This window comes from Lepidochelys olivacea (genome assembly GCF_965140295.1).
Source record: "Lepidochelys olivacea isolate rLepOli2 genome assembly, chromosome: 8".
NCBI lineage: Eukaryota > Metazoa > Chordata > Testudines > Cheloniidae > Lepidochelys > Lepidochelys olivacea.
The window spans coordinates 65,734,385-65,755,362 of record NC_140418.1 but is presented as its reverse complement, the minus strand read 5'-3'; the positions used below and the strand labels follow the sequence as shown (position 1 = coordinate 65,755,362).

Below are 20,978 nucleotides of genomic sequence, written 5' to 3'. Positions count from 1 at the left end.
ATTTATGGGTTTCAGAGTAGCAGCCGTGTTAGTCTGTATCTGCAAAAAGAACAGGAGTACTTGTGGCACCTTAGAGACTAACAAATTTATTAGAGCATAAGCTTTCGTGGGCTACAGCCCACTTCATTGGATGCATAGAATGGAACATATAGTAAGAAGATATCTGGTCAGCTAATTTGTTTCATTCGTATCACATGATGAATTTGGAAGTCAGGCATGGAATTTAACCTTTTAAAGGAAATCATCTGAGGAAATAGTGCTCCTCCATTACAACTATTCTTTTATAGTAAGTTTAAAACCATTAAAGTTGTGGGATCATAACGGGAATCTTAATGTTCAGTGTTCTGATAGTTTAACCCGCCCCACCCCACAAAGTTGAGGATCAGCTCATGTTTTCCGCTGATAAAAATATTTCATGCAAACAGTACTAAAGTAGTTTGTTGCAGGATACGTGAAGCAATGAGAGCAAAATTACTATTACAGAAATTCTGTCAAATACTACCCCATGTCTTTGTAAAAATGAATCAACACTTTGGCTTTATAGTTTTAAAATAATTTCACTCCTGGTTGGACCCTATCATGAATATAGTCTTCTTTTTCTTTATTTTCCTATTGAAGCATGCTCACATAGTTGATTTTTGTAGCTTCAATTTGTCACCGGATCGGAGGTTTGCCATTGTCTTCACTGGGCACAGAATCAGAGCTAAGATGTCTTAATTTTTAAATGTATCTTGAACATTATATCACAGATTTGCAGTGTAAGAATACAGTAGGAATGCCCCCTGAGTTATGACAATCATGTCTTTAACTTTCATTATGGCTCATATTGAGAAGAAATTGTTTTCATAAATATAGTCACATGGTAGGCTTGATTTCAAGTAGCTTTTCTGCATTCAGTATATTGTTAAATATGGTTGATGCATCTCTAAAAAATTAATATTTAATTTAAAAAGCACCTAGGCTAATCCATTGTCTCTTACAGTAAGTATGATCTAGTGCTTTTGCTTTTGTAATATTCATGATATTTTCAAATCAAGGCTAGGCATTCTATTCTATTCTCATGAGAAAATTTTACTATTTTGAGTGTTTGATAATTTTTGAATGATTCAAAAATCCTGAAAAAATTGCTAAGAAACAGAGAAGCCATTAAAATAAATTAACTGTTTTATGTACGAGAATGCTAATTTGTAACTTTTACAGAAGAAAACTGCTGAGTCTCTAGGAAAATAGATAGATACTATGGACCAGATTCTCTGCTAGCATAAATGAGTGCAGCACCGTTGACATAAGTAGAGTTTTATCCATTTTATAACTGAAGTGAATTTGACCCTATGTGCTTAACATTTTCATAATAATAATGAGAATAGTCATGACTCTGGGGAAAATGTTGTAAACACTCCTCAGTAAAGTATTACATAGATGCATCAGCATACTGTATTTTGATTGTTTAGTTCCCTATTGTTCTGTCATTTAGATGTGTAGCACCTAGCAAATGAAAAAAATAATCATTTGGGGCATGAATCACTCCTTACATTCTTTTCCATCCACAAACAATTTCAGTTGGGAAAAGTGCCACATAGTATCGACAGTGACAACAAATTGTATTGTCCAGTGAACATCTGTTTCCGACTCCCACACTGATATTGCAGGTTGGGTACTTATGAGTGAGTTAGTCTTCACAAGCTGCCTGGCCACAAAGGAACTGGAAATTACTGGTACGTTCAGCTTTTATTATTGGAACACAGGAAAACTTTATCATCATGCTGGGAAGTTCTGTATCTTTTGAAATATTGGAACAGGGGTTATGTGAGCACATAAAACCACATGGAATACTACTTCTAAAGAGAGAAAAATGCCTCTTGTTCAATATGTCTTTGGGTATATGTGGGCATGCAAGCTTGAGATCAAAATCCCAAAGCAGAAGAATATTTTTTGTTCTCAAGATGTTAACAACAGTTACAGAAATTTTGTTGCTTAAAAAAAAAAAAGTCAGGAAGCAGTGCAAACTAAGGGACAGATTCTGCCTGTCTTACTCAAGTTGAGTAGCATCTTATCACAGAGAGTCCTATTGAAATCCATGGGATTGTTTGCATAGTATAGTACTATTCAAGGTGAGTACGGGTGGCAGAATCTGGCCCTAAATTTGGTAGAGAGAATTTTGGTCCCCTACACAGAAAATGTAATTTTTCTAGTTTATGTACAGGGTGCTAAGATTAGCATCAGGATAATTAAAAATATTTAGCTAGCTAGATACATATGTTGCTGTTTTAAAACAAAACAAGATAATTTGAATAATTTATATAATTATATGAATTTGCCAGGGTGCTGAGGTTTAATTTTTCTTCATTGGTATGATACAGTTATTTGTGTGGTCTACGGAAAGGCAGGTCATGTTCCATAGTGACTGTGGTAGTAAAAGAAAGAACAGAAAGGATGGTCCTGGTAGACAAGGAAATATGCTAGGCACTGTAAAACATATAACAAAAAGATGGTCTCTTTGATGTCATTTTCTGCAGCAATTTAACTTTTCCAAAGAGTAACAGTATTGGCAGCGTGGGTTTGATTCATATTAAAAATTACTGCTAAAAGATTTTAAGCCTCAACGCTTTGGGCATAAAATAGTCTGGTCATGCTTTTTATGAGGAGTTGTTCTACTGCATAAGTTATAGTTATTAATGATCTCTTCCAAGCTGCACAGAAGGGGGAGACAAGGAGTTCTACATCTGTGGCACTGTTTCCCCCTCTCTAGCACCCTATGAAGTCCCTCTGCATGGAAGGGACTCTACCAATTGTGGGAGTGGATACCAAGTTAAGTGGGAATGGAGCACAAGACAGGCTACTCTGCACAGCATCATCATCTGTTAACAGCTGGATTTCTTTGTTGAAACCTGGGGGAAGCTAATAGAGTTCGGATTGGCTACCTCTGGGCCATCTTTGTGGCTGTTCCTGAGCTCCAGAAAGAAGGCCACTGGAATATCACAGAGGCTGAGTTTATCCATGCAGAAGATTCTCTTCCCATAGATTTGAGGCTTCAAGAGGGATGGGAAGCCTTATCCCCTTCCTCACCTCACAACCCCACAAATTCCTCTCCCCTGAGAGGATGATTCACAGAGATGTCTCTGGGGGAATCTCACAGAATTTTTCTGGCCCCCGCTGTGGGTTTTTCTGTGGAGGGATGCAAACTGGCCCATAGATATAAAGGGGCTAAAAATGCTACTCCAGGTGGCAAAGCTGGTGCTAATACAGTTTTCAAGAGGCAGAGAAATGAAAGGAAAAAGGGGTGAATATCTGGGAAGTTGGAAACAGGTGAATAATGTCTTAGAAAAATATAATAGTGAGCGATTTAACAAGGGAACTCCTACCAAAGAAACCAGGCAGACACTTCACACTAAATTCTAAATATACATATGTAGGACCTAAGACTGCACTCGTTATTCAGACAAACTCCCATTGACTTCCATGCAAGTTTTCTCCCAGTAAGATATGTTAGACAGAGTTACTCACATTGATAATCAGTAAGGGAAAGGTTGTTACTTTCTCAATCACCCGCCTAGGGAGCAAGGGGGTATAGATGCCTCTCAACATCCTTGCACCGCATACCACAGGGGTACGCTTCCCTCCCGAGTCCCCATCCTCACCCCCTCCCTCTGCAAGGGGGGAATCAGAGAATGAATGATGACAAAAGGCTTGTCTTCACTGCTTTAAAAAAAAAAAGCTGTGTTTTTAATCTCAGGGTAACTAATGTACATGGGCTATCTTGAGGTAAATCATAATGAAGACCAGACACTTCAATTTTACTGTGGGGTTAACTTGCCATAGTCAGACTTATACTTCCACCTGGGTTTACCCTTGGTGAATTTACCTCCTGGTAAAACTAATGTGCCTGTGTTTTTACCTCAGGCTAGCTCACATTCATTACTTACCCTGAGGTTAAAAAAAACACACATCCTTTTTAGCAGCGAAGACAAGCCCTCAGAGCCACAATTCAGAGCACTGTCCCTTACTTAGGGCAGATTGTGAGGTTACAGTAAGACCCTAAATATTCACGAATAAATACATAAAGGTAATCAGTTGAGACGAGTAGACCATGCTCATTGTAGCACTAGAATGAAGATATAATTCTTCGTCTCATCCAATGTCACTTAGGAAGGATGATATTTCCTGTATATAGGAAACATGCCAGTAAAAGAATTTTCTTGGCAAAGAGACAACATGGAAATGTCCTTTTAAAATCAGTTAATAGCCACAGAACTCTTGAGCTAGCTAGAACCATTTCCTATGCTATGGAAAGAACACTTGAATAAGGTTAGCCAAGACATTTCACCCTCCCCCCATATCTATTTCTGGATATCTTCTTTTGTTCACCCTTTGCTAATTATAGTGGCCTAGCTTAGGTGATATTTATAGTCTTAAAAGATTTGCCTGACTTTCTGAACACTTTATTCATGTATATTTCCTGTGTTTATTGTTGCTTTAGCACATTATTAATTAAATTTATTTGATCCAAGATTTTATTTAGCAACAAACTTTTCTAAGCTACTTTTCTTTCTACAAACGAAAGAGCTGTATTTAGATGTAAACAAAGCATTTTTCTATTTCTGTATTAATGAAGACAGATTTTTGTTTCTTTCCAAATACAAGAGTGAGGACCACTATAGGAATCTTTAGAAATAGAGAAAACAAATATTCGTTTTTTCAGTAATGTGTTTATTCAGTGTCTTACCAAACATTTACTTGAACTTTTCTTGTAAATTGCAAATTTTTTAACTATTGGTACTTTATCAGAACACAAGTATTCAATAGTTTTAAAATTATTCAGTGTGATTTGATTTTACCAGCAGTGTATCCATCTATAATGCTTCTAAGTCACTCATCACCATAATATCCATGAGAAATACAAATCTTTCTTTCTTTCGTTCTTTTTCTATTTGCCCTATACTTGTCCTGACAACCTAATAGTAGTGACTCCAGTTGCAACTGCTTATGACCAATATTTAAAATGTATAAATAAGGTACATTTGGGGGCAAAACTTGTACCATGCCTTTTAACTCTATTGAAATCAATAGGGTTAAGAAAAGTTTTGGAGGAAAGCGTGAGAAAATTATCAATGATTTGCTATTCAATAGGTAGCATTAACTCAAATCTACCACTGGTCAGAAACAAGGGGAATTGCACTTGTGTGGAATACAAACCTGAACAGGTGGTAGCCTAACTCCTTATCCTATTTATCATATGCTGTCTTGAGTCTGTATCCCAGTTATCTTGCAACTGGGCAGATGTAATGGACTTTGTCCAAAATGGCTGCTGTGCACTGCAAGATCAGGAGCAGGAAATTCAACCCAAACCACTCCTCAATCTATTCTGAAGCCTTACATATTCCCTTCTCCTGCCTTTGTGCCAACGTGGAAAATGGAGGCGAGATGGGGGCAAAGGGAATGGGTCAGAGTGGGGTTAAATTCACCCTTCTGCAGGAGAGCAGCACTAGGCTTATACACCACCTCAGTCCTATTTAAATCCAGTTTGGAGGGTTTATGTAGTGCATAGGCCTTGGTCTGGCCTTCTGTACAAGGGTGAATTTCATGCAGGGTGCAGAAGCTTGTGCAAGTTACAGATTATCTGACAGGTTTGCACTTGCAGTATCTCTGTGCTCTTGTGGTATACAAAGTCCTTCCCCTGCCCCCTTTTGCACTGCATAAGATTGACCCTATGCTGTGAACGTCAGTGAAATGGAAACAGACCTGCCGTCAAACAGCTAGATTTGAGATTTTAATCTGTAAACTAGTTGCTGTTAGGCTAATGCTTCCCTGAAGTATGTTGCTTTTGTTCAGCAAATAATTGACATTTTTTTTTTCATTTCAAGATGAAGTCATTTCAACAACTAGGCCACAGTTCTGTACTCCCTTACTTAGGCAAAATTCCTATTGATGTCTATGGGGGTTTTGTCTGAGTGAGGGTTGCATGTCTATTTCTGTTCGACACACAAGGTAGTGCAATCCTACATCCTGCTGCCAAGCTGAATTGACAGAGCAGTACATCAAGAGACTATAAAGTACAAATGTAATGATAGTTTAAGAGTACTTTTTAAAAAAAATTAGTCATTTTTGCAGAAGTACAAATGAAAGAGCCATTTCAAATGAATGTTACGATATGGAAAGCCCACAAGTAAGCAAAATGTACTCAAATTTACTATTAACTCCTCTTCATTCTCTGAATATAAACGGTGCTTTTTTATAAACAGTACTTACTTATAAACCTTAAAACCACTAGAACAAGGTAATTAGATGGGTTTTTCATTAGAAAATCAATCAGAAACCAAACAGGAAGTTAGAACATTCAATTCCCAAGAGCTTTCTTTTAACAAAAATATTTTTTACTATTTTGCTTTTTAAAAACTGATCATACTAGAAGGTTCAGGGGAAAAGGGAATAATTAATAGAAGCGAGCAAATTGATTTTTCAGTTCAATGGCTGAACAGAAAAAATCAGAAAAATAATTCGATTTGTTTTGAACTGAAACTAAATTTTTTTAAAGGTCTTTCTTGCCAAAACAAAAAATATTTTTTTGTTTGGGTCAAATGAAACATTTCCAATGTTGATTTGAAACAACATTTTGAAATGGAATGGAATATTGATTCAAACTGACATGTCATTTTGAAAATGTTATTTCAAAGCTAAATGTCAATACAAAATGTTTCAGTGTTTCCAACTTTTTTTTTTCAGGTTTCTTTTCTGACTGAAACTAATTGTCAGATTCGACCCAAAGTCATGAATAGTTTTGGTGCTGCAACAAATTAAATATTCACCAGAAGGTTTGCCTGCTTTAGTAATTACATAGCCATGTTATTCATCATGACTCACTGCAGGATTTGTCTTACCCCTATGTTAACAGAACAACAAATTCTGGACATAGTTATTGTATTAAGTGCTACTCTCCAGTTTGGCTGATTGTTTTGTGTTAATAGAGTTAACACTGGGAAAAATTACATAGACACTGTAAAGTCCACTCAGATATAACCTAATTATTGAAACTATCACGCCTCCACCTTGTGTAATGAAACTATGATGGATTTCACATCAAAATTGAAACTTGCTCTGTGGAGGTTGTTTTTGCTCCTGAGAAAATAGGTAGAGTAGTTAGCATGAAAAATAATTAAGCAACTGAATTCACTTTCCACTGCCTGACTTTACCTCCTGCTTGAGTTTGCAAGTAAAGCTGGCAATAATTTGAATGCTCAGATATTGAGGCTGGGTAATGGAGCAAACCTTGATGGATTCAATAAATGCCAACAATAATTTTAAAAATCTAGGGATCAGATCTTTGGCTAGTGTGAAATGGTACAGCTCCAGTGAAGTAAATGGACCCATGCCATTTATGGACCAGTAAATGGACCCCAATGAATGATCTGCTCCCTAATTTATATTCACTAAAACTAAGAACTTCAGTCTACATCTTTGTTACTTCCTGCCTGTGGGGCTTAAACTGATTTTTACAGTGCAATCTTAAAACCAAAGATGGAAAAGACATAGTAAGTCATCTAGTTCACTCCTCTGCATATGTTGGACAGTTCTCTGTAGTATACAGTTGTATACTTTGTGAAGACCAGTTTTAAATTACTCAAGCAATAGGACTTTCACCGCTTCCCCTAGGAGACTATTGCGTAGTTTGATAGCTCTTGTTGTTAGGGAATGTTTCCTGACAGTCAGCCTAAATTTTCCATTTCTTAGTATCACTCTATTACTCCTAGTGCAGTTAGAACACAGTTCTTCACTGTCCTTGGTGTTTGCTCCATTCAGATACAGCACTTCTATGTGCTTATGTGGTTCCTAAGGTGGTTGTTTGACCAAGCTCTGCATATGCAGTTCTTTTAATCTATCTTTAAAGTCAATTTCTCCAATCTCAATTACTACTACCGCTCTTCCCATAGTTACCTCCAGTTTGTCAATATTTTTCTGCCCCAAGAATTTAATGCATTATTCTAGGGGTTGCCTCCAAACTGTATATATTGTATACAGAAAGATAATCCTCTCCCTACTCTGTAACAACATGATACCTCTACATATGAAGCATAAAATTACATTGGCTAGTCCCATAGGGACGGAACCCCCACACCTTTGAACTTAGTAAGGGTTTTGACATTGGCATCTATGAGGCCAGGATTTTACCTAGATGTAGCAGTTGCTAGCTGCAATGGGTTAAATTAAAGATGCCCTTAAATCTACATCTCCTTGATAGAACTGGATGAGAAAACTTTCAATGTAACTGAAAACAGCCTTCCCTCCAATTCTTTTCATTGTTTGCAAAAAGCAGGGCATTTTGTTCTCACACAGAACTTTTTGCAAAGATGAAAGAACTTTTTACAAGGAGAAACCTTCCACCATGAAACTGTAACATTCCTCTGTGAATGGACAAATCTGTGATTTTCCCCAGGACTGGAATTTCTTCCTTTTTTCACGGTTATAAAAGTTGTGTCATTTAACAGAGAATGAAATTGCACCCTACATCAGCACAGCAAATAATAGTCCAAATAATAGTTTGGAAGATTGTGGACCATATCATATCCTTCTCTAGCAGCACCCAGTGCAAGGGGTGTAGAGGTGGTGAGTGCTGCCTCTGTGGCACGCCCGAACATCTGTGTGTGAAATGGGGCAGGCAGTGGGTGCAGAAATTGTTACATCTCCCTACCCACCCCATGGGTCTTTAGTAGATAACTTGATGCTGATCTAGTCAGCATCAAACTTAATACAGCTTTCCACCTCCATGAGGAGGAACATTCCCCAGCTGGGAGAATCTGGGTTAAGCAGCCAGTACAGAAGCGCTAGAATGTACCCTTGAGGGGAGTACCATTCTCTCCTCAATTTTACTCATAATGGGGCAGATTTTCAAAGGTATTTGGGAGCCTAAAGATGAAGAGAGGTGCTACTGGGATTTTTCAGAAGCACCTAAGCAGCCTCGATAAAAACAAAGGGAACTAGGCACCTAACCTGTGTACCTGTTTTTGAAAACTCTACTAGGTGCCTATCTGCATCTTTAGGCACCTAAATACCTTTGAAAATCTGGCCCATTATTCATTGGGGCCCACTTTCTGATCAAGGGCCCAATCCTTGCTTGGATTGACTTTAATATAGTTTTTGCTTGACCAAAGCCTACAGAATGAGGCCCCTAAAGAGCAGCATCTTTTCATTCTAATCTGGACGGATAAACGTCTCCCATGTAACAGTTCAAAGTTCAGTGCAAATAGTTGCCTTGAGCTTCTGATTTTGCACCTCGGTTTTGAAAGGGAAAGTTAAACAAATGGAAATTCTGAAATTCCTTTACCTGTCATGTTTCCAGCTAATTGTTGTACTGCATGCCTTTGCTTATCACATCAGACCCTAGTTCTAGGGTGGACTGGATGCCTCATGGCATCATCAGTAGTTCAAGTCCTGCTCAGTTCATAAATGACTAAACATCATTATTACCTGCTGGCTATTCACTAAGGTGGGTTGGTGAGTCTGTCTACTCTAGTGGAAAGTGTCTATCTCAAACATATACCCCCTTAAGTGGCATGTTTATGGGCTGCCTCAGCACAAGCCCTGTAGTAATTGGGCATGGAAGGTCAGCTTTCTTATCATCCCAAGAAGGCTTGGGATCAGGACTGAATATAGTGTTCAAGAAGGATGTCAGAATAATGGCCCTAGATACTGAAATCCTGTATTTATCCTTAGAACAGATACAGCAAAGACAGTGGCAAAGTAAACTTCCACACACACCACACTGACTGAGAAGGCTCACCTGTAGATGGTGTGTGTAGCTTAGTCTCCATGCTCCATCCATCCTTGTCCTCTCTCGAGGCTTTTCCTTTTGTAATATTGATTTTACCACTGCCTTCCAAATCTTCTCAGATAAAAATGTCAGTATGAACAATTGTTTTTCATCAAAGTACACTCAGCGTTTGTCAATTTAAAGTTTTTTTTAAATGAGTAATTCTTTTTGTTGTACAAGATTAATACTTTCACCCAATATTTCTTCCACACAGTTTGAGAAACAGACTAAGAATGAAGGCAATTCCTATTTCCATATCATGGAATACATTTCCTAAGCGTGACCAGAAATCCACGACTATACGTGACAGCTAATATAACCATTGATACTAAGGGAAATCCTGAACCTAAATGTTTTAAACAGCAGAGCTGTTCTCTCCTTATTTGCTCTGGAAGATCCCTGATTGAAAGAACACTGCAAAAGATTCCTTTCATCAGCTCTGTTAGTTACATTTCCTGCTTTGATAAATGTAAATACAAGAAAAATCTAAAGCACTTCAAGCTACCCAGTTGCATTTGATTAGTTAGTCTGAATAATGTAACAGTCTTTCAGCACCCAAAGGAAAATTTTGAGTTCCACTGCTAATATTTTTCTCCACAAACAAATATAGATTTCCTACTCTATATAATTATCTTATAAGAGATAACTTAATATTTCCTGGACTTCTGTAATTCAATTCCCTCTTTTTTATGGGTTCTGTTTTAAGATGTTTGATTTATTTGTTTGGAATTAGAAATTTGGAATTAAAGGTGATGTACGAAGTATTATCTGTAATACTTTTGGATGGAAGATGTAGCCGAGTAATTTTGTTGATTCTGTCCACACTATACTTTTTATCATATTTAGAACCCATTTTAGTTTCTGCTAACTGTTGTGCTGATGGTGAGCATGGGATCTAAATTTATTTAAATGGCTTTTGCCCAGTTGCCATCTGTCTCTGACACCAGGGTAAACAAATTTCCAAGTATTTATACAGCAGAAGTAGCAGAGTAGATTGAGTCCTATGGAACATAAATTGTCAAAGCTGTAACTCATGAAAGCTTAAGCTCAAATAAATTGGTTAGTCTCTAAGGTGCCACAAGTACTCCTTTTCTTTTTGCATGGTGTCTTAGAGAATTTAAAACCTTGGAAGAAATATATTTTAAGTCAAAGGGCCAAATGCAGTTTTGGTGCAAGTGTGGGCATCTTCACTGACTTAGATGAAATTAGATCCATTTACAGCAAGGAGGATTCTGGCTCTGAACTGATACAGTCAGAAATCACTGGATTGTCCAACTCAGTCTACAAACTCTGGATCCATGGTTGTGCAGGAATAAAGGACACAGTATCCTTAACCCAGCTCTGCGCTGCCCTGACCAACCCTGAAGACAGTAAATATATTGGAAAATGGACTAGCACCTTCTCCAAGGGTGCAAAGCCACTTAACGGGGAGGCCTCCATAAATCTGGTTTCCCCTTTTCCCCTGCACAGGAGAAACAACGGCTCCTGTAGCCCCAGGTGAGCATTAACTCCAGTGGGGTTGCCACACAAAAGTTGAAGAGGTCCAAAAACATCATTGTTAGAGGGGTTAACTAAGAAAGCAGTTTCTGGAGTGTCCTCTTGGGGGTCTCTCCTGTACCAGCCAGGAGGGGAGAAAAGAACTTTGTCCTAATAAATGTGTCCTTTCAATGTGTTTTAAAACTGGGTATGTTCAAGATACTCATTCCAACTTTAAATTGCATGCTCACCTTGTAAGAATCTCACTTCCTCGCTATTATCCTGTCTTGACTACATTACCAAATTGTCATCAACATAATAAAAATGATCATCTTAATGACAAAGAATGTATGGGTTGTGGCTGGGAGAGGACTTACCCCATTGTGACAACAATACATAGATTAAACTCCTCTCATTTCAGCCCCTGCTCCTCAAAGGTCAGTTAAATGACATATTAATATCATTTCTTTCCAGCAACGTAATGAAGGAAAAGCAGTCTAAAACAGGAAAAAATGGGGCAATACTTGAAGTTGCAAAAGTCACAAAGAGGAGCACCCCAGACAAGGAGAGGGGATTTATGTAAATGTGGCTTTGTATACTCTGTGTAAGCATGGTTTACATACCAGAATCCTCCTTGCTGTAAGTGGGTGTAATTTCATCCAAGTCAGTGAAGCTGCCCACACTTGCAACCATTTGCTAAATGACCTCACCACACATTAAATGATAGGGGCCGATGTCTGGCTTATAGGAAAAATGTGCAACTTGTGGAGTGGGGGGACTACTTAAGTCCACCCTGGTGCAGGAAAAGCCCTCTCTAACAGCTGCACCAACCCTCCCCTCGTACCCCATTGGAAGTAGTTAAATGCCAGGTTCTGTCATGATCTGCTGTGGTCATTATGCTAGTTATTCCATTCTTAAAGGGCTGGGAAGGACTTTTTCCCTCACTGCCAGATTGGCCATGGCAAGGTGGGTTGTTTTCTTCTTCCCACAGCAGGATGGGGGCTTAGTTGGGGTGGACATGAAATGGAGGTTAGGCTATGATGTCACAACTCATTATGTAAACATGAGGCGGATGTCCACTGCAGGTACTCCATAGGGAAGGGATACAGTGTTCAGATAGCATGGATTGGTAAAGAATTTAAAGGAGATGAAACAGGTTTTGGGACTCCTATGACTGGTACAGCTGGCAGCCAACCCCTCCTCCTTTATAGCCTCCCCTTTTAACCCTTTTTTGAGGTGGGTGGGGGGCCCAGCAGCAGGTTATCTGGGGACCAGAATGAGTAAAGGGGAGAGCTGACATCACTCCCCTAACCTTTAGTATATATAAATTATTATGGGATTACCTGCACTGTATGCTTTTACATGCTGGGTACTCCCTAACATTTAGGAATAAAGTTGCAGCCTAATTAAACCACATCCAGTGCCTCCTATCCTTCTTCTAGCACAGCTGGATATTGGGATTTTGTGGCCATATAGTATTTTGACCTATAATATCCACACTCCAAATTATGGGAATAAATTGAGCTAAATATTACATGATTCTTGCCTTTTAGGTACTACCAACCTCAGTTAATTTTTGGAGCCCAGGGCCCTTGCTACTTTCCAGGATATTATGCCACAGCGTAATCAGGACTGCATCAAGATGAAAGCAATTTGATGGCTACTGCGTCATGGAAGTGTTATTGTCTTCCTGAGTTATGCAGCAACAGAGATTGTTCCCCATTATGGAGTGGGGAATATGTTAGCTTTGATAGCAGTAGGTGAATTCTTTTGTGGCTGACTAACATTTTGATCAGGGAAGATGGAGGCCACTGGAACTTTCTGTATCCAGTCTTGGGGCCATGCAGTTTTTGGACTGAAGAAACTCTTGCAGTGTTTTCTTTTGAGCCTTGCAAAGACCTTTCTCCTGGATAGCACAGCCTGCTATACAGCCATCATCTAGGGCTACACACAAGATATATTTAAGTTTGAGATATTAGCAAGATGTTGAAATCAAAGTTTCCAGACTGCAGCTAGTCACTTGGAGACAGTTTTTGATATCCATATTCCCTGATGCATAGTACTTTACTTCATGTGGTTTTATTAATTTCAGATAGGACAACTTTCAGAATAAGGTGCCACTCATTGTAAAAACTGGCAGAATCTGGCCCTTAATAAGTAAGATTATCAGTCTTAAAACATTACATTTTCTTAATATCATTTCACTACCAAGCTTGAAAAGTATTTGTTATGCATACTTTATAGTTCATTGCTGCAAATGATAACGAACATCATTTGAAGACTAATGATTCCTTTCTCTCCTTCTCCAACATGAAAAGGATGATCCCCAAAATTTAACTCATACATGGATTGAAAAGATCTTTAACTTCATTCCAAAGCTCTGAAGAGTCCAGTACAATGCAGAGAGCATGCTACAATATATCATTTAACTGACCTTTAAGGAGCAGGGTCCAAAATGAGGAGTTTAATCTATGTACTGTTGTCACAACAGGATAAGTTCTCTCTCGCTCTCTTTTTTTTCCCTGGTGTAAGTCTACTACTCTAGTGGTAGGTGTTTCCTGTTGTATGTATGTCATGGACCACAGAAGAGATGTTGCGTTTTGATAGAGCAGATATACTCAGAGGAAGATGATCATGGATAAACTGAATGGAAACTTCAAGACATAACCATTTAAGAAGTAAATATGCATTTATTATCATGTGAGTTGATTTTAAAATAATAATTATAAAGGGAAAACTTAAAATAATGAACAAAATTCAGTGCCATTTCCCCAAGGATGAATTTTTCCTAATCCATTTATGAACTAAGGCAGCACGTTGTCATATATGTCCTTTTCAGTCCCGAGTTAAAGGATGTTTAAGCTTTCTGGCTCCAAATCGGTAGGGTTGGGACAAAAGAAAAGGTTCCCCTTTCTTGTGCATGGAAGAGATGAGCATGTAACAATGGGTTTGGAAGGAACTGAATGGCTTGCAAACACCCTGTTTAATAATTTGCACCCATTTGTGTAAGATGTGATCTATATGCATTGGATCATTATGAATTTGTTACTAGTCACTATTTATGCAGATTTTTTTGTTACATCATTTGTGATTCACTCATCCAAGGGAAACTCTTATTCCCAGATCTCTTTTTATGCAGCTGTCTAACCTGCAATGGATGTTCAAGATTCATACTTTAAACTTGGAGAAGTAGGAATAAAAAGAGATACATTTTTCTCATTCTTTTTACATACTTCTCATGCTTCTCAGCTGTGACTACTGATTTGAATCAGTTGAGACTGGCAAGACGAGGGCTAGTTCATTTGGCGATCTAGTCCCTCTTTCCTCACAAACACCTCTCACTCCCATACTGCACTTGAGTTCTCCCAGTCATATCCACAGGCCAAATATGCTTCCTTCAGTATCCATGCTCTGTGGAGCATTCTGAGATGTCTGCTCCTTTTGTACTGACCAGGAATGGACACCTGAAACTGATGCAAAAGGTGATAGGAAGGGGGGACCTGGGAAGGAATCCATGCGCAGATAGGAATGTAAGTCCTGCTTTAGTGCTGTTTCTCTCATCTTCTTTCAGCAGCAAAGGGATATGCTGTTGTCTTTCACTCTAGGACCTGATCCACGGAAGTGCTGAGCACTTACAATTCCCACTGAAGTCACTGGGAGTTGAACATGCTCAGCATTTTGCAGGACCTGGGCCATAAAATCCATCAGATCTATATGTGCTAGTGTGCTTCATTTTCTTGTGATTTTCCAGGGATGCTCTGTGGTTTAGTAGCTCATTGTCCAAGAGGAAGATCTCTGTCAGTAGACATTAAACTGTCTGAAGTATAAGGTCCTATGGTGTAAAAGGTACAAATATTAAGATGAAAAAAGTGCCTTAAAAAGCCTATTTTAAAAAAACCTGCTTGCTGGGTACAGAATGTATGTAGTCCCCATACTTCTGTAGCCTGGAAAAGTTGGCGCTCTCTTGTATGGAACACATTCCTGCATCTTGTGTGTTTACTGTAGTGGATGGAAGGGATAAAGAGACTCTACAAGGCTGATGCTGGAGGTAATGGCTGTCTCCTATAACTGTCCTCATACAGCCATCTGAGTGGTTAGTCTTCATACGCACTGGGTTTTGGGACACCAAAAGATGAATGTTTAAGGAACATCTGTTAAAGATGTTTTCAGATTATCATTTTATCACATAACTCCATAATAATTTTAGGCCAGATCCTGCCATTTTTGCTCACATTGAGTAGTACCTTACTCTGTGAATAGTCTCAGTGATTTCAGTGGGTATTCCTCAGTGTAAGAGCAGCAGGGTCTGGTCCTTTATAAATAAATTTGACTTTTAGGAAATGGTTTGCTAAAAGTTTGTTTCTGCATTTTGTAGCTTAAAGTTATTTAAAATAGAGCACATGGCTCATTATAAAATCTTAAATAATTTATATTTGCAAATAAATCAGAAGAAATTATACATTTATTTTTCCTTTTTAAATCACCTTCCCTCTAAATGACCTTCCTCATCATTCAGGCTTAGTATGCACTGCTCCTGCAACTACTCTCATGAATGGAGTGGGAACAGACATCTGAGGTCAGAGTCACCCATACTTCAGCTGCCTAGGTAGCACGAGGTTCCTTTAGCTTCCTTTGAACTGGCCTTCAGAGATCACTCCAAATGTGTCTTAGCATCGTCATGCTTATAACAGCCAGCAACTCTGATGCAGCGAGCGTCCTATTGTGTACCTGTGCCTTTTTTAACAGGGTCCCCCATCAGTGCTCCTGATTCACAATGGAGGTTTCAGTGCTCAGTGAAACTCTGCAGCAGCAGTTCTATCAGCATACTGGGTTACCTTCCATTGGCTACAGAGTCAGCCTGCAAGGAACCAATGACTGTCACAAGGCTGTATAACAAATGATGTTGAAGCAACAGCATCTCCCTGAGTAGCAGAAGGAAATGCAGAAACAGGAACTAGAGCAGGAAGTTTCAGAGGTGGATTCCAATGCATCTTCTCTTTTGGGGACAGAAAGAGACCATTTGGTCATTCAAGAGCGATCCCCCTATTAAGCTAGTGGGTAGAGAATGCTCTTGTTTACCCCTCTAACATTCTGGGCCTGATGTTTGCCCCCCACCCCACTTCCCCAGTTCTTCTATGCCAGACCAATTGCACAATTGGGCCATAAAGCTGCCCTAACAAATCAACTGGGGAATCCCTTGCTGTGAGGGAATTCCTGGCTATCATAGAGCTGTCATTCATGTGTGTTAGGGGTTCCAGCTGTTTAGTGCTCTGGCAAACCTTGGCCTGAGTAACAGCCTCTAAGGGGCTGCTGCAGCCAGCATGGGTTAAAGCAGTCCATTGGTACCTCTAGGATCAGGGGAGTGCAAAGGAGAACTTAAGCCACCATTGCTTGCTCTTCATCAGGTCCCATGCTCCAGTGGTACACAGTAATTTTGGGGCTGTATATACATAAGTGTATAAAGTGTTTTTTCCCCATATGTGACTACAGTAACAGGACCAATTAGGTAAATGCTACCTATAGTGGTGTAACTTGCATACAGTATACTCAATGGATGTATTTAGAAGAGTAAATGATTTCTGATCAGAGGGAGAGCGAGAGAGAGAGGGAGATGCATTAAATATAAAAAAGGCGGAACAGTGTCTAGTCTTTCTTATATCCCACATAATAGGCTAAAATAGCAAAATCAATTGAAAGTTTATTCTCATTATAGTAAACCTACATGAAGCCGAAGTAAAGTAAGCAAGTGTGATGCATTTTAACAAAATAAATCATATTCTCTTGCTTAAAAACCTGTATCTAAAATAATACGAGCTTTTTACCTACCTTAAGTTCTCTAAAAAAGATGCTACTCCTTGCCCACTCAACAATGGAGAAGAGGGTTTGGTCAGCCATTTTACACATAAGCCCAAATGTGTTGAGCTTTTCATGTTTGCTTCTGTTAGCTTGCTCCTGCTGCAAATATGCCATGATCTTAGCCTGGACTTGTGGCTCATCTGGCTCGCACTTCAAGAGTTCCAATATCAGATGTGGAATACTTGCTGGTGAGCTTGTCTGATAACTATCCATGTATGAGTAGCCCATTATTGACTCTGGAGAGCTAGTGTAAGGGTCAGGATACTCAGACTTGATAGCACGGCTTGGAAAGTGGCCATAGGTTTGGTAACCTTGTAGGCTGCCATGAGGCGGCATTGTCATGCTAATTGGAGAGGTTACAAAGGGACTTCTGTCATAGTCTGTAGGAGGCAAGGCAGTATGGTTCAGAGGTAGGCCTTTGGAAGCAGAGTGGATATTCTGGATTGCAGAGGATATTGTCAGGTCAGTGGGCATTGCTTGGATCACTTGAGTCATGGCTTCCAGTTTAAGTCCATTTGCTCGGATAAGGGCTTTCTTCTGCTGCTTCAGTGCCCTGTCTCTCTTGTACATTGGTCCAAATTTGTTTCTACCCCCACGCATTCGGTCAGCTCTCACAGCTGTTGGGGAAAAGAGAAGGAAGTAAGATATTCGTTAAAACTTAAGCAGGTAACTAACATTCTTGAGTTGAACACACGTTTAGGAAAGAGTGGCAAGACAGCAGCACTCCCTTAATTTACTTTGATCAAAATATCATGATTATTCCAAAAGGAAAAAAAATCTTTTGATTTAATGAATTTTAATTGTCTTAGTTACCTATTGGACAAATATTCTTAACATGTATGAACTCATTGTTTAGGTCATTTAAAATGTAATAATTAGGGACAAACACAGTGGTTGGCTGAACAAATTTCACACATGATGAGATAACGTGATTCCTGTTGAGATCTCATACTTTTTTTTAACTGCAACCCACGGTATCATTGGGAAAAAAATGGCTTCTGTCCTGAACTCATCTGAGAAGTATCCTGAGGGCCATGTTATCTCATGATAATCATTCCATTATTGCATACCACCATTACACAAAAATTGTCTGAAATGTAAGCTGTAAAATGCTCAATAGGCATAAAGGTGAATCTGGTTTCTTTGGCAAAAATTAAAGATTATTTCCTTTATGGTTTATGTATATTGTTGCAAATGTTTAAGGAACATTCCTCATTTTCTAGAGATGTTTCAAATGCAATTTGAATAGGCATAGAGAAAGCTGCCCGCTTGCCATATTCCACACAGAAGGTTGAACTGACTCAGAAACTACTGACAATGTTATAGCTTGTAATATCTCTGGAATCAGAAATAATTAAAACAAATCTACTTCAACAGCTGCCTCAGGAATCATATTGGTGGTCTCTGTCACAGCAGTATCTGTCACTATGGCATATATCTAATGGACTAGCGAGTAGTTCTCGCCAAGCCCACCTTGCCCAATGGCAATTAGATAGAAACAGGAACCTCTGACAGCTTGGTGACATGATGAGACTACTGAGATTGCTGGAGGTTAAGTTCTTGAGCTTTTTATCTTAGGGATTAGTGTAACATTAAAAATTTATTATGAATCCTAGGTACACAATACTGTAAATTATCATGAAGACTTTAACAATTAATGATTTTTGGTATACACGGTAATTTATTAACTAGAATTCAAGTCCACATATCACTATCAGGGAAATAGATATATAAATGTTACAGGCATTTATAATTATGAAAGCATGTGTTCTTCCAATTTTCCAGATAGAGAAAGAGAAGTTGTACAGATGTGACAGAAGGATATAAAGATAAATCTTTTATAGTCTCTCTCAGTTTTAGTTAATGCTGTAGTTAAAGCATTTTTTGCTGCTAACACTATTCCTTATGAATATTACAGGAAACTGAAAAGTCTTGTACAATATTTTGCTGATAAATGTAACATATATAAGCATCCTTCTCAAAACAGTTGCAACATGCTGCACAATTAAATATTATAGGTCAAATTCCACCCTGAGATACTTTGATTTCAGTAGGAGTTGCACAAAAGTGAGTTGTATGTAATCATACGATTACAGAATTTGGCCCTGTATGATTATCTATCATTAAAAACAGTTAGAAGTAGCAGTTATGCAATATATTTTCAACCTGATAAATGTCCATACTGACAAAAACATTAAATGACTTATTTTACCACTAGTTTTCAGAGGGATATACTGCAACCCAAGATGTTTAGCTCATTGCAATATACCAGTTTTATCTGTGCACTGTGGGCAAATGTAATGAGTGTTGTATTTACTAAATTGTGGGAGGGTGTCTGTATATTTGAATGCATATTTGCATTTATATCTACATATTTCCATTGTAATACTGGCATGATCCTGCAGTCTTAACTCAGGCAAAACTTATTCATTACAATAAGAGTTTTGCATGAGTAAAGAATGTTCAATTCTGATCCTGCATTTCTTACTCAGGCAAAATTCCCATTGACTGTAGAATCTGGGCCTAAGTGTAAATGATATGTTTAGAATGTGTTGTGTTGAACTGCCAAGATTCTCTTACTAATCTCTTGACAGTAATTTTGCGTTCTATTATTTCAATAGACTCTTGTAGTATTACCATTCTTCTCTGTATGTGAATGATCTTTCTGAACTCTAAAATCTTGTATTTCCTTTAAATTTTTCAAGAAATCTCATTGTGAAAGTATACCTATTCATAATAGCTTTACGACATACTTTTGGAGATTATTTTACCCCTATTTTTAGCTCAATTCTTTAGTCACTCTGTGTACTGAACTCCCATTGAAATCCGTTGCAATTTTGCATGAGGAAAGACTCTTAATTTTTCTTTATTTCACATTCTCTTTAAGATGGATATTGCAAAACAAAACCACAACAAAAACAAAATACTCTATAAAATATAAATTAAATAAAATAATCCCTGATACTAAAGACCAGAAATTAGTTGCAATTATTAATTCCCCATTCTGTATTCTGTTTTTATTCTGAATTAATTCTGTTTGTTCCTATAAAGTTTAAAAAGTAATTTCCATGCTATTCTTACTCTTTCATCCAAGTACTCCTAAATGCATCAAGCTATCTATAAATCAAATGTTTTCAATTTTTTCTTGTGGTTTTAACTAGCTTTAACTTATAATTGACCTGCTACTACTTATGAATAGATTAAAAATATCCTTTATTTAAAACATACAAGAGCAGCATATAGTAAGTTACTAGCAAGTATTTTTAAATGGGTATGGTAAATTATATGCAACATAATTTGTATAAAACTAAAATGTATGTAATATTTTCAATAGTTTGTATAGATTATAAATATACAATAACAGTAATAATTCTTACCTTCTAACTTCATTCCAACACTTAGGCATTTTTGAAATCGACAGTAAGGGCAGCGCTTTCTCTGTGTTTTGTCAATCTGGCAGTTCTGATTTTCTATACACGTGTACCTTTTGTTATTCTGGACCGTTCGTTTAAAGAATCCCTGTATGATAGACAAAGAGTCAGCCCGTTTCACTTTAACAGTAGGTTTCAGCATTTTATTTTATGGAAATTTGTCAGAAACTTGTCATATACCACTCAAACACTTATGAGGTTACGTGGTTTATTTTAGATTTCAGCAAGATATACCCTGGAGAAAACTGCTAGACTAGAGAGGAGTTTTTCTGGTAGTAGTACTGTGTTTTTTGTAGACTTCCGTCAAAGACTGGTGAGACTTGTCTGTATGCCACTGCATCCCTGACAATATGACCATAAACACTGATGCTGACCAGTATCTCTTTTGTCTGCTCTTTAATATTCATAAAATG

General features: G+C 38.1%; 1 protein-coding gene across 5 annotated transcripts in view; it reads right to left on the bottom strand.

Annotated features, from left to right (window-relative positions):
* Window positions 1-20,978, bottom strand: part of NR5A2 (nuclear receptor subfamily 5 group A member 2) — a 115,128-nt gene that overhangs the window by 75,714 nt on the left and 18,436 nt on the right. For all 5 annotated transcript variants that reach the window (XM_084637319.1, XM_084637323.1, XM_084637320.1 and 2 more), the window contains 2 exons: window positions 20,512-20,653; window positions 17,105-17,751 (listed from right to left, as the gene is read on the bottom strand). In XM_084637319.1, coding sequence (XP_084493445.1) covers window positions 17,105-17,751; window positions 20,512-20,653 — 789 coding nt within the window. The remainder of the gene's footprint in view (window positions 1-17,104; window positions 17,752-20,511; window positions 20,654-20,978) is intronic.